At 47.8% G+C, this 11,496-nt stretch overlaps 1 protein-coding gene across 1 annotated transcript; it reads left to right on the top strand.

Moving 5' to 3' along the window:
- The first annotated feature begins 608 nt into the window (after nt 1–608).
- Nucleotides 609–11,203, top strand: LOC119888844 (ELAV-like protein 1). Its single transcript, XM_038699613.1, has 8 exons — nt 609–783; nt 2,530–2,587; nt 2,682–2,753; nt 6,050–6,218; nt 9,064–9,167; nt 9,664–9,817; nt 9,907–10,132; nt 10,252–11,203. The coding sequence occupies exons 2-8, from the start codon at nt 2,552–2,554 to the stop codon at nt 10,568–10,570; spliced, it is 1,080 nt and encodes a 359-aa protein (XP_038555541.1). The 5' UTR covers nt 609–783; nt 2,530–2,551; the 3' UTR covers nt 10,571–11,203.
- The last annotated feature ends 293 nt before the right edge of the window (nt 11,204–11,496 follow it).

Below are 11,496 nucleotides of genomic sequence, written 5' to 3'. Positions count from 1 at the left end.
GCTTGGTGGAGGGGCAATTATTATGTGAAGATATGAAGGTTTATGGGCTGGGCTAAGCCCCCAATGTTTCAAGATCCTAAAAACGCCCCTGCCCCTGGGAATGCAGCAAAGCTTAGAGCTGTTATTTACTGTATGATGTCCCTTTGGCAATAACAATGGAGGAGATCATTAAGGAAGTGAAAGCAAGAAAGGTGGTGAAAACTGATAGCCTGTCTGTAGTCCTTGAGTTTGAAAAAGGTATATATATATACATAAGGAGACCGCTGAACTACTGGGTAAGTAGTTTGCAAGTGAACATAGTGGGTGTCATTTAGACAAATACAAAAAACAAAGGACAAATGACATTTTAAGAACAAATAGTGATGGATCGGCACTTGACATGGACTTTTTTTATTACATGAGATAAAACTGGTCCTAGAGGGAAGTGGATTTACAGCTCCGGGACAAGATCAACTATGCTACGCTATGTTTAGACAACTACCAGAAAAAAGTCTGGGAAATTAAAAGTGTTGAATAAGATATCTTTATTAACCCTCGCATGTGTCTTCACCGCCAGCAGGGGGCAGCAACGCACCAACAGCGCCGAGTCTCCCGGAAACGAACAGAAGAAGAAGCTGTGGCATCGCGATACTTCACTCAGCGTGAGTTTGTTTCTTCTGTGGAGAACGGTCAAGCTGCCGTTTTTAAACTCGGTGTGTTAGCTTAGCATCAGCACAACAGCCGTCCGCGGATCGATACAAGAGAGACTCCAGACCTTCAGTCACCTGTCCGCTACACGTACAGGTAAGAAACACGTGACGTCTGGCAGCAGCGTTAGCTCGCGCTGTTAGCTTCGCCGCTAGCCGCTTAGCCTCTTTGTGTGACCGCATGCTAACATGTGGCTAACGTTAGCTTAGCTTTAGCTCAGTATTATCACGTTTTTCATCATCGCAGACGCGTTTAAGACTCCGGCGCTCACAGGACCGCATGGGTCCGCAGGATCCCGAGAGTCCGCAGAGTGCGGGTTTGACCCGGCCCAGTGCGGGCCCAGTGCGGGCCCAGTCCCGGTTCAGTCCCGGTTCAGTGTCCGCGGGAAACGTTGGGAAGCTGCAGCTCCGTACCGTGAACGTGTGGATGCAGTTTTTAAAAGACGTGTTTTGAAAGGGTTCGAGCTGAATCTGTAAATTAACCCGCCGATGGATCGATCGATCAGCACCAGCTCATTTTAGTCTTTTATTTTACATGGAACCGGATCAGAACGTCTTTATAAATCTGGTTTCCGTGAGGAAGTTCAGCCTCACAGCTTCCTCGTTGCTTGGGGCTTTTATTTTGATAGGCAGATCTATCTAACGGGAAGCGTTGGAGTCAGGTGACCTTTGAATTTGTTTTTCCTCAAGACAAGGTTTTTAAAACCTGCTGAGATCTGATGCGAGATCAGTCGGGTCGCTTCCTGGGGCCAGTGTTTCACCATGATCCAGCCCAGGGGCCTGCACCACGAAGCGAGTTCAACACACCCAGGATATCTTTCAGTTAGCCGGCTTAACTGACCCGAGGATAAACGGTCCCACGAAGCTGGTTATCAACTCGGCAAACCAGAGTTTCCCAACCGGGAGCGCGTTCACATACAAGAGGCGGTGCTAGCAGCAGATGACCAATCACAGACATGAACAGATCCACTGGCAGAAAGACTGAATCTGAACGTTTAGGCTGCTGGAAACTCTGAAAGCTGCTGACCTAAAACAAACAAACAGCCTACGTTCAGATTAAAATTCACTGTTTCAATATCTCTACCTAACTGCTCATAATATTCAGCCTCACATCAGACAAATCAAAACTATTTATTTCAACGGCTGCATCAGACCGTGTGAAACGGACCGGGAGCAAATAACAAATACGCTATTAAACAACGAGAGCGCTGGTTGGTCAGTAGGCGGCGTTTCATAGAGGAGCAGGTTAGCCGTTAAGCATCAGTTACCATGGCGGGCTACCCCGGTAAGAAGTGAACCACCTTCGTGGTGCTGAAAACCCAGCAGGGTTAACCCCGAAGTTACCTGGATAAGCTCAAATCCTGCTTCGTGATGCAGACCCCTGGTGATCCAGCCTTTCTGAATGTCGGGCAGATATCTGGGTCACGTGGATCTCAGCCCAGAGGTGGGTTTGACGCAGAAGAACGGCATCACCTCTCCCAAATATCGTTACCCGAGAAGCGGGTCACTTCCTGATCGCAGGGCGCCCTGTTGATCCGGTGTGCTGTAGGCCTCGTGGGCTGATCAATGCGTACCGTCAGAAAAAACCTTTTCACCGTCAGCGTGTTTACAAAATGATGACAATCACGTGAGAGCGTTTCCTGTCCAACGTGAAGCCTCCTGGTTTTTCTGCCCCTCCAGCAGCCGGTTTACTGATCAGAGAGTCTCTTTATCTGGATCAGGTTCTGAAATCCTGGTCCTGGTGTCTCTGCCTGGTGCCGTCAGGTTCTGATCACATGTTAACGCCAGGCGCAGGGGGGTTCACTGCTGATCACCGATCAATAATGAAGCTGGTTTCTTTCAGACGAACCTCTCCAGTCGTCTCCATGGCACTAAGACGAGGACACATCCGGTACCTGAAGGTGAGTCCTGATCAAGAATGTCCTGCACAGTCAGCTGGTTCCTCTGCCAGGACACGGGTGTTGACGTGTGTGTGTGTGTGTATGTGTGTTTCAGGTGTGTGAGGTCCAGACGTCTCAGAGTGATGTCAGAGACGGTCAGCACGCCGCCAAAGGAGCCGCTGCAAAGGTGAAAGCTGCTCTCTGATTGGCTGAATCAGCTGTCAGACACATTCAGTCCATCCAGGATTTTTCAGCTCCGTTTCCAAAGACAAATTTAGTCTGAAGTAAAAGTAAAATATCTAAATGTTGAAAATAAAAACTTTAAAATGATTAAATATTTATTTTGTTCAGATTTAAACCTGACGCCGCACATTTAAACTTTAATTCAATTTTATTTATATAGCGCCAAATCACAACAATAGCTATCTAAGATTGTTTTTCATAAAAGAGCAGGTCTAGACCGTACTCTGATATTTACAGAAGCCCAACAAACCCATCAGGGAGAGAGAGAGAGGGGAGGGAGGCAGCCTACACAATATCCACACACAGGTACAGACAGTGAAGGTGATGTTACAATAGACTAAATGAAAAATGGTACAGATATTTATAGTAGTGTTAATGATAACAGTCGTAATGTTAATGATTATAATAACAATAATAATAGGACTAGCAACAATAGCCGTTGCAGCAGAGGGTGTCGAGCAGGAACACGGGGGCAGCAGGTGACCCGCAACCACAGATCCAGACTCCACAGCTCCAGAGCCAGAAAACCTGCAGGAAGTGATAGGAGGAGAGAGGAGAGGACGAGAAAGCACAAGACTACCAGAAAGGGGAGAAGTTGTGTTAGTAACATGCAATAATGGGATGAGGTTGCATACAGAGGGAGAGAAAGTAGAGGAGAGAGGAGCTCAGTGCATCATGGGAAATCCCCCGGCAGTCTAGGCCTATAGCAGCATAACTAAGGGATGGTTCAGGACTCACCTGAGCCAGCCCTAACTATAAGCTTTATCAAAGAGGAAAGTCTTAAGCCTACTCTTAAATGTGGAGATGGTGTCTGCCTCCTGAACCCAAACTGGAACCTGGTTCCACAGGAGAGGAGCTTGATAGCTGAACGCTCTGGCTCCTAGTCTACTTTTGGAGACTCTAGGAACCACAAGTAACCCTGCATTCTGGGAGCGCAGTGCTCTGGTGGGGTAGTAAGGTACTATGAGCTCTTTAAGATAAGATGGTGCCTGACCATTAAGAGCTTTGTAGGTAAGAAGAATGATTTTAAATTCTATTCTGGATTTTACTGGAAGTCAATGCAAAGAAGCTAAAACAGGAGAAATATGATCTCTTTTCCTGGTTCCTGTCAGATAAAGTGTAAAGGAGGTTCTTAGGTCCCAGAACAATAACTTCAGTTTTATCTGAGTTTAACATTAGAAAATTACAGGTCATCCAGGTTTTAACATCCTGAAGGCACATTTGAAGTTTAGCTAACTGATGAGTTTCATCTGGCTTGATCGATAGATATAACTGAGTATCATCTGCATAACAATGAAAGCTTATGGAATGTTTCCTGATAATATTGCCTAAAGGAAGCATATATAAGTGAAGAGGATTGGTCCAAGGACAGATCCTTGAGGAACTCCATGAGTAACTTTGGCGTGCATGGAGGACTCATCGTTAACATGTACAAACTGAAATCGATCTGATAAATAGGACTTAAACCAGCTTAGAGCGGTTCCTTTAATGCCAATGAAATATTCCAGTCTCTGCAATAGGATCTGATGGTCAATGGTATCAAATGCAGCACTAAGATCTAATAAAACCAGTACAGAGACAAGTCCTTTGTCTGATGCAATAAGGAGGTCGTTAGTAATTTTCACCAGTGCTGTCTCTGTGCTATGATGAGCTCTAAATCCTGACTGAAAATCCTCAAATAAACTATTGCTCTGTAGAAAGTCACACAGCTGTTTAGCAACTGCTTTCTCCAGAACCTTAGAGAGAAATGGAAGGTTAGATATAGGTCTATAGTTGGCTAAAACATCCGGATCAAGTTTGGGCTTTTTCAGAAGAGGTTTAATTACAGCTACTTTAAAGTACTGTGGTACATAGCCTGTTGATAAAGATAGATTGATCATATCTAGTATAGAGGTGCTGACTAAGGGTAGAACATCTTTAAGCAGCCTAGTCGGGATGGGGTCTAAGAGGCAGGTTGATGGTTTAGATGAAGAAATTATTGAAGTTAGTTGGTAAAGATTGAGGGAAGCAAAACAGTCTAAACATGTATCTGGTTCTACAGCTGTTTCTAAGGTTCCTGAGTTAAGAGATAAGTCGGTGCCAATTGAGGGCAGGTCTTGGGGAATTTTGTCTCTAATAGCTAGAATTTTATCATTAAAGAAGCTCATGAAATCGTAACTACTGAGAGCTATGGGAATACTTGGCTCAATAGAGCTGTGACTCTTTGTCAACCTGGCTACAGTGCTGAAAATAAACTTTGGGTTGTTCCTATTTTCCTCTATTAATGACGAGTAGTACGCTGCTCTGGCATTACGGAGGGCCTTCCTATAAGTTTTAAGACTATCTTGCCAAATTAAACGAGAATTTTCCAGTTTGGTGGAACGCCAATTCTTCTCAAGTTTCCGTGATATTTGCTTTAATTTGCGAGTTTCAGTATTATACCATGGAGCTAACCGTCTTTGTTTTAGTATTTTCTTTTTTAGAGGGGCTACAGAGTCGAGTGTCATTCGCAGCGAGCCTGCAGCACTATCAGCAAGATGATCGATTTGGGAGGGACTGAAATTAGCATAGGAGTCCTCCGTTACTTTGTGACTAGATAATGAATTTAGAGCTGATGGAATCGCATCCTTAAATTTAGCTACAGCTCTATCAGACAGACATCTTGTATAGAAATTTTTGCCCAATGGCGAGTAGTTCAGCAATACAAACTCAAAAGTTATCAAACAGTGGTCGGATAAAGAGGGATTCTGTGGGAACACCACTAAATGTTCAATTTCAATACCATACACCAAAACAAGGTCGAGGGTGTGGTTAAAACAGTGAGTCGGTTCATGAAAGAGAATTTTTATGAGGTTTTTATGCACAGCTCCTCTTGTGTTTACCTTTGATTTAAATAATTTCGATGGTCGGGGGGCAGACACCGTCACTATAGGATTTTCACTAAGTAACTCCTGAAATGGAGGAGCAGAGAAGTGTGTTAGACTGCGACTCTGCCTCCTGGTCTCAACTCTGGGTTGTCATGGATTTGGTCCACTAATAAACTTGGCCAGATTTCTAGAAATGAGAGCTGCTCCTTCCCAAGTGGGATGGATGCCGTCTCTCCGGATCAGACCAGGTCTTCCCCAGAAAGTCTGCCAAAACGTTTGAACAACTATGAGATCTAACAGCAGTCACTAAAACGACGCCGCACGTTTTAAACGCCAGTATGTGGATGCTGTCATACAGGTGTGTGACCGTGTGTGTGTGTGTGTGTGACCTCAGGAGCTGTATGATAACGGCTACAGCGAGCAGATGATGGAGGACGACGACTCCAGAACCAACCTGATCGTGAACTACCTGCCGCAGAGCATGAGCCAGGACGAGCTGCGGAGCCTGTTCAGCAGCGTCGGGGACGTCGAGTCCGCCAAGCTGATCCGGGACAAAGTGGCAGGTAACGGCCCCCGCAGTACTACTGCAGTACTACTGCAGTACTACTGTGCACCAGGCCTCAGTACTACTGCAGTACTACTGTGCACCAGGCCCCAGTACTACTGCAGTACTACTGTGCACCAGGCCCCAGTACTACTGCAGTACTGCAGAGCGGACAGTAGTATAGTAATGGTAATGTGTCTGAGGCCAGTTCATACAGGTACCACAGAACTATTGCGGTGTAGTAAGTGTGACCAGAACTACTGCAAAGTTTGGTTTCTGATACATTGTACTATAGTACTAATACTGCAAGTGAAAATGACTGGATGACTAGAACTGCTTTGTGGTAGTAGTAGCAGTAATCCTAGGCGTAGTAATCCGAGCTGCAGTATTTCCTGTGTACTTTCTCCAGCAGCTGTTTTTCTTTCAGAAGTTTTGTAATGTTTTTTTGTTTTTGTTTTGAATCTGTGTTTTTGAGACGATTCTGTGATTCTTTTCTTTTCTTCACTGCTGTAACCTTTATTATTTTCCACACCAGGTGTAGGGGCCACAGTCGGACTGTGGAACGGGTACGCGGGGCCACAGTCCGACTGTGGAACGGGTACGCGGGGCCACAGTCCGACTGTGGAACGGGTACGCGGGGCCACAGTCCGACTGTGGAACGGGTACGCGGGGCCACAGTCCGACTGTGGAACGGGTACGCGGGGCCACAGTCGGACTGTGGAACGGGTATTTGATGAAATCAGGGTTCAGTTTTCTTTGTATTTGTGACTTTAAACTTGCTTAAGCTGTTTGTTTTTTGTGTTTTTAATGTTCACCTGTTCACTTTATTTTTCAGGCTCTGAAATGTCTGTAGAGTTTTGTAAAGATGTACGAGAACCTTTCTGTTCTGAACAAGTGGAGGAAACTGCTGACTCATGAGTTCAGTTTCTGCACTGGGTTTTCCTTCAGAGTGAGCGCTCCTGTCAGTGATTGACTTCCCTTCTGCCGCAGAGAGCGCCGCTCGGTGGCCGACAGATGGACACGCTCACCTGAGGACGGGCCGAGGATTTATACCGATTTTGTTATTTTAGGGGCTCTCTTCCTGTTTAGTGTTTCTCTCACTCTTTAATTTCAACTTTAGATCCTGTTTTTATTTTAACAAAGTTTAGTTTCCTCATTTATTTATAAAGCGTGTCCTGAAGTCATCCTGCAGCCTCTCTGTCACCTCCTCCTCCTGTCCTCCTCCTCCTCCCCTCCTCCTCCCGTCCTCCTCCTCCCGTCCTCCTCCTCCCGTCCTCCTCCTGTCCTCCTCCTCCTGTCCTCCTCCTCCCGTCCTTCCTCCTGTCCTCCCGTCCTTCCTCCTGTCCTCCCGTCCTCCTCCTGTCCTCCTCCCGTCGTCCTCCTCCTGTCCTCCTCCCGTCCTCCTCCTGTCCTCCTCCTCCCGTCCTTCCTCCCGTCCTCCCGTCCTTCCTCCTCCTGTCCTCCTCCTCCCGTCCTCCTCCCGTCCTCCCGTCCTTCCTCCCGTCCTTCCGTCCTCCTCCTGTCCTCCTCCCGTCCTCCTGTCCTCCTCCTCCTGTCCTCCTCCTCCCGTCCTTCCTCCTGTCCTCCTCCTGTCCTCCCGTCCTCCTCATGTCCTCCTCCCGTCCTTTTCCTTTACTCCTCTTGTCCTCCTCTCCTCCTCCCGTCCTCCTCCTGTCCTCCTCCTCCCGTCCTCCTCCCGTCCTCCTCCTGTCCTCCTCCTCCCGTCCTCCTCCCGTCCTCCCGTCCTTCCTCCCGTCCTCCTCCCGTCCTCCTGTCCTCCTCCTCCTGTCCTCCTCCTCCCGTTCTTCCTCCTGTCCTCCTGTCCTCCTCCTGTCCTCACGTCCTTCCTCCTGTCCTCTTCCCGTCCTTTTCCTTTACTCCTCTTGTCCTCCTCTCCTCTTGTCCTCCCGTCCTCCTCCCGTCCTTCTCTTGTCCTCCTCTCCTCCTCATGTCCTCCTCACGTCCTTCCTCCTGTCCTCCCGTCCTCCTCATGTCCTCCTCACGTCCTTCCTCCTGTCCTCCCGTCCTCCTCATGTCCTCCTCACGTCCTTCCTCCTGTCCTCCTCCCGTCCTTTTCCTTTACTCCTCTTGTCCTCCTCTCCTCTTGTCCTCCCGTCCTCCTCCCGTCCTTTTCCTTTACTCCTCTTGTCCTCCTCTCCTCCTCCCGTCCTTCTCTTGTCCTCCTCTCCTCCTCATGTCCTCCTCACGTCCTTCCTCCTGTCCTCCTCCCCTCTTCCCGTCCTTTTCCTTTATTCCTCCCGTCCTTCCTCCTGTCCTCATGTCCTCCTCCCGTCCTTTTCCTTTACTCCTCCCGTCCTCCTCTTGTCCTCCTCCCGTCCTTTTCCTTTACTCCTCCCGTCCTCCTCTTGTCCTCCTCCCGTCCTTTTCCTTTACTCCTCCCGTCCTTTTCCTTTACTCCTCCCGTCCTCCTCTTGTCCTCCTCTTGTCCTCCTCCTGTCCTCCTCCCGTCCTTTTCCTTTACTCCTCCCGTCCTTCCTCATGTCCTCCTCCCGTCCTTTTCCTTTACTCCTCCCGTCCTTCCTCATGTCCTCCTCCCGTCCTTTTCCTTTACTCCTCCCGTCCTTTTCCTTTACTCCTCCCGTCCTTTTCCTTTACTCCTCCTGTCCTCCTCCCGTCCTCCTCCCGTCCCCCTCCTCAGCCCAAGTGACTGTGTCCGTCGCTGCCGTGCTCTGATTGGTTGGTGTTGCTGACAGGAGGTCTCACTCTGAGTGAAACTCCTGGCTTTGTTCAGAGGAAGCTGAATGTTTCTGTACCGAGTGATGTGCTGTCTGAGGAATGTGTGGCGGCTGTAACTCCGACAGTTTTGTTATTTTATTTTGTTGTTTTCCTTTGTGTTTCTCTAGGCCACAGTTTAGGTTACGGCTTTGTTAACTTTGTTAACCCTAATGATGCAGAGAGGGCTATCAGTACCCTCAATGGCCTGAGGCTACAGTCTAAAACTATCAAGGTAATGTGCCAAAGGAGCTCTTTGATTTTCCTGTCTCAACTGATAGATGTGTTATGTTCCCTGGACAGTAGAGGGCGCTCTCTCCTGCACACTGTCTGACGGATGAAGGTATTTTTAAGACTGCTGTCACCTTGTTTCTGTAAATTACTGTAACGTCGACACCTGTCCACACCGAAGCTGTGACTTTCTTCACTTCAGTGTGACAGTGTGTCCAACTTTTATTTTCATAAATTTATGCTTTTATTTTGACATGTGCCTAATAATCTGAGCCTGTTTGGATGCTTTTATTTTGTCGTTTTGTTAATATTTGGGACACATCTGGATAACTGTTGTTGTTTTTCTTTCTTTTCTTTCTTAAACATTTTTAAACTGGATTTTCTTTAAAAACTGGATGTAACTGGATTTATCTTGTTCACTGTCACATATTTTCATTTCTTTGAATTCTTCGTGGTTGTGACGGCGACAGACTCAGACGTTTCCTGTTTCTGCCCTGCAGGTGTCGTTCGCGCGGCCTAGTTCGGACACGATTAAAGACGCCAACCTGTACATCAGCGGGCTGCCGAGGACGCTGAGTCAGCAGGACTTGGAGGACATGTTTACTCGCTTTGGACACATCATCAACTCCAGAGTGCTGGTGGACCAGGCCTCCGGTAACGCACACGCTCAGTAACCATGCAGTCATGTGACCTATCTCTGCCTTCCAGTCCTGACTTCATCTTTAATCTCATTGGCTGTCTAGGTCTGTCCCGGGGCGTGGCCTTCATCCGGTTCGATAAGAGGTCCGAGGCCGAGGAGGCCGTTAAACACCTGAACGGGCACACGCCCCCCGGCAGTTCGGAGCCAATCACAGTCAAGTTCGCCGCCAACCCGAATCAGGCCAGGAACTCTCAGATGATGTCACAGATGTATCATGGCCAATCACGGCGCTTTGGCGGACCTGTCCATCACCAGGCCCAGAGGTTCAGGTACGCCCACCTGTCGGCAGCACGACAACATCAGAATGATTACGTCACTCGACGGTCATGTGATTAGATCATTGTGATTGGCTGCTCACTAACTTTGTAAACTTCCTGTTTCGTTCCAGGTTTTCTCCGATGAGCGTCGACCACATGAGCAGCGGGGGCGGAGTCTCCGGGAACTCGTCCACTGGTTGGTGCATCTTCATCTACAATCTGGGTCAGGACGCAGACGAGGCCATCCTGTGGCAGATGTTCGGGCCGTTCGGCGCCGTCGTCAACGTGAAAGTGATCCGAGATTTCAACACCAACAAGTGCAAAGGGTTCGGCTTCGTCACCATGACCAACTACGAGGAGGCCGCCATGGCGATCCACAGCCTGAACGGGTACCGACTGGGAGACAAAGTCCTGCAGGTCTCCTTCAAGACCAGTAAGGGCCACAAGTAGAGGGGGGGAGCGGGTGGGGGGGGGGGTGGGGGGGCGGGGCGGCGGCGAATCTCGAAGAAACGAGTCCGAAGGTTTTTTGTTTTGTTTTTTGCGAACACTTTTTCAGAGAGCTTTGAGTTGTCAGCAGTCGTGTTTGTGTCGATGTGAGTTGATTCTTTTTCTCCCAGCATGCTCAGTTTCTTTCAGGTTGTATGACATCAGTTGTTGCTGTAAAAAAAAAAAATTGAACGTTGTTTCTCTGAATGTTGGTCCATGATGGCGGGATGCGAACCGCAGGATGACGGGCAGCGTGGTCACCTCGGATCTTTCTAGACTTTCAGGTGCAGCAGTCGCTCAGCAGCAAACAGCCGTCTCATTTCTGATGATTAAAGTTCATCTTAGATTCAAACGATTAAAAAAAATCGTCTCTGAGCAGACGATAGATGATTGACAGCTCTCTGGGCCAATAAACGCGCAGGAGGCGGGGCTCCAGTCTCTGCAGGAACAAACAGATTTTATTTCTTCTGACAGTTTGCAGGTAAAAACGTACAGAAAGTGACCCTTTTAACGTGGACTGGTTTTGTGTTTTTTGAATCGCAGCTTCTTTGTGACGTTGAACTGTTTATTCAGTAATAAATCTGTTTCTTGAACTTTTCTGATGTGCTTTGCCTTTTTTCTTCTTTAACAGAAAGTTTTAAGAAGGACATGAAATGTTAGATTCATAGTTTCTCTGTAGAGTGTTTGAAATGTTCCGTCCACCGTCCTTCAGGACGTTTTTACCAAGAAGAAATTTTACATATTTGAAATGAGCCTTTTGACTTTTGTATTCACGTCCTGTAAACTGCGTTTATCGACCTGTTGGTCTAAACGTGTCTGTACAGTTCTTGTTTCCACCGTCTAAATAAATCGCCGTTACACCCTGACCAGCTCGTGTTACCCGCTCTGTC

The sequence above is a fragment of the Micropterus salmoides genome, unplaced genomic scaffold (assembly GCF_014851395.1).
Source record: "Micropterus salmoides isolate LMB-PRFRI ecotype aquatic unplaced genomic scaffold, ASM1485139v1 Ms_hic_scaffold_5, whole genome shotgun sequence".
NCBI lineage: Eukaryota > Metazoa > Chordata > Actinopteri > Centrarchiformes > Centrarchidae > Micropterus > Micropterus salmoides.
This window is presented reverse-complemented; position numbering and strand designations above follow the sequence as displayed.

Coding starts and splice junctions, on each gene's coding strand:
- LOC119888844 (XM_038699613.1), top strand. CDS start 2,552: ATGGCACTAAGACGAGGACACATCCGGTACCTGAAG. Junction 9,168..9,663: donor TACAGTCTAAAACTATCAAG/GTAATGTGCCAA, acceptor TCTGCCCTGCAG/GTGTCGTTCGCGCGGCCTAG. Junction 10,133..10,251: donor CACCAGGCCCAGAGGTTCAG/GTACGCCCACCT, acceptor GTTTCGTTCCAG/GTTTTCTCCGATGAGCGTCG.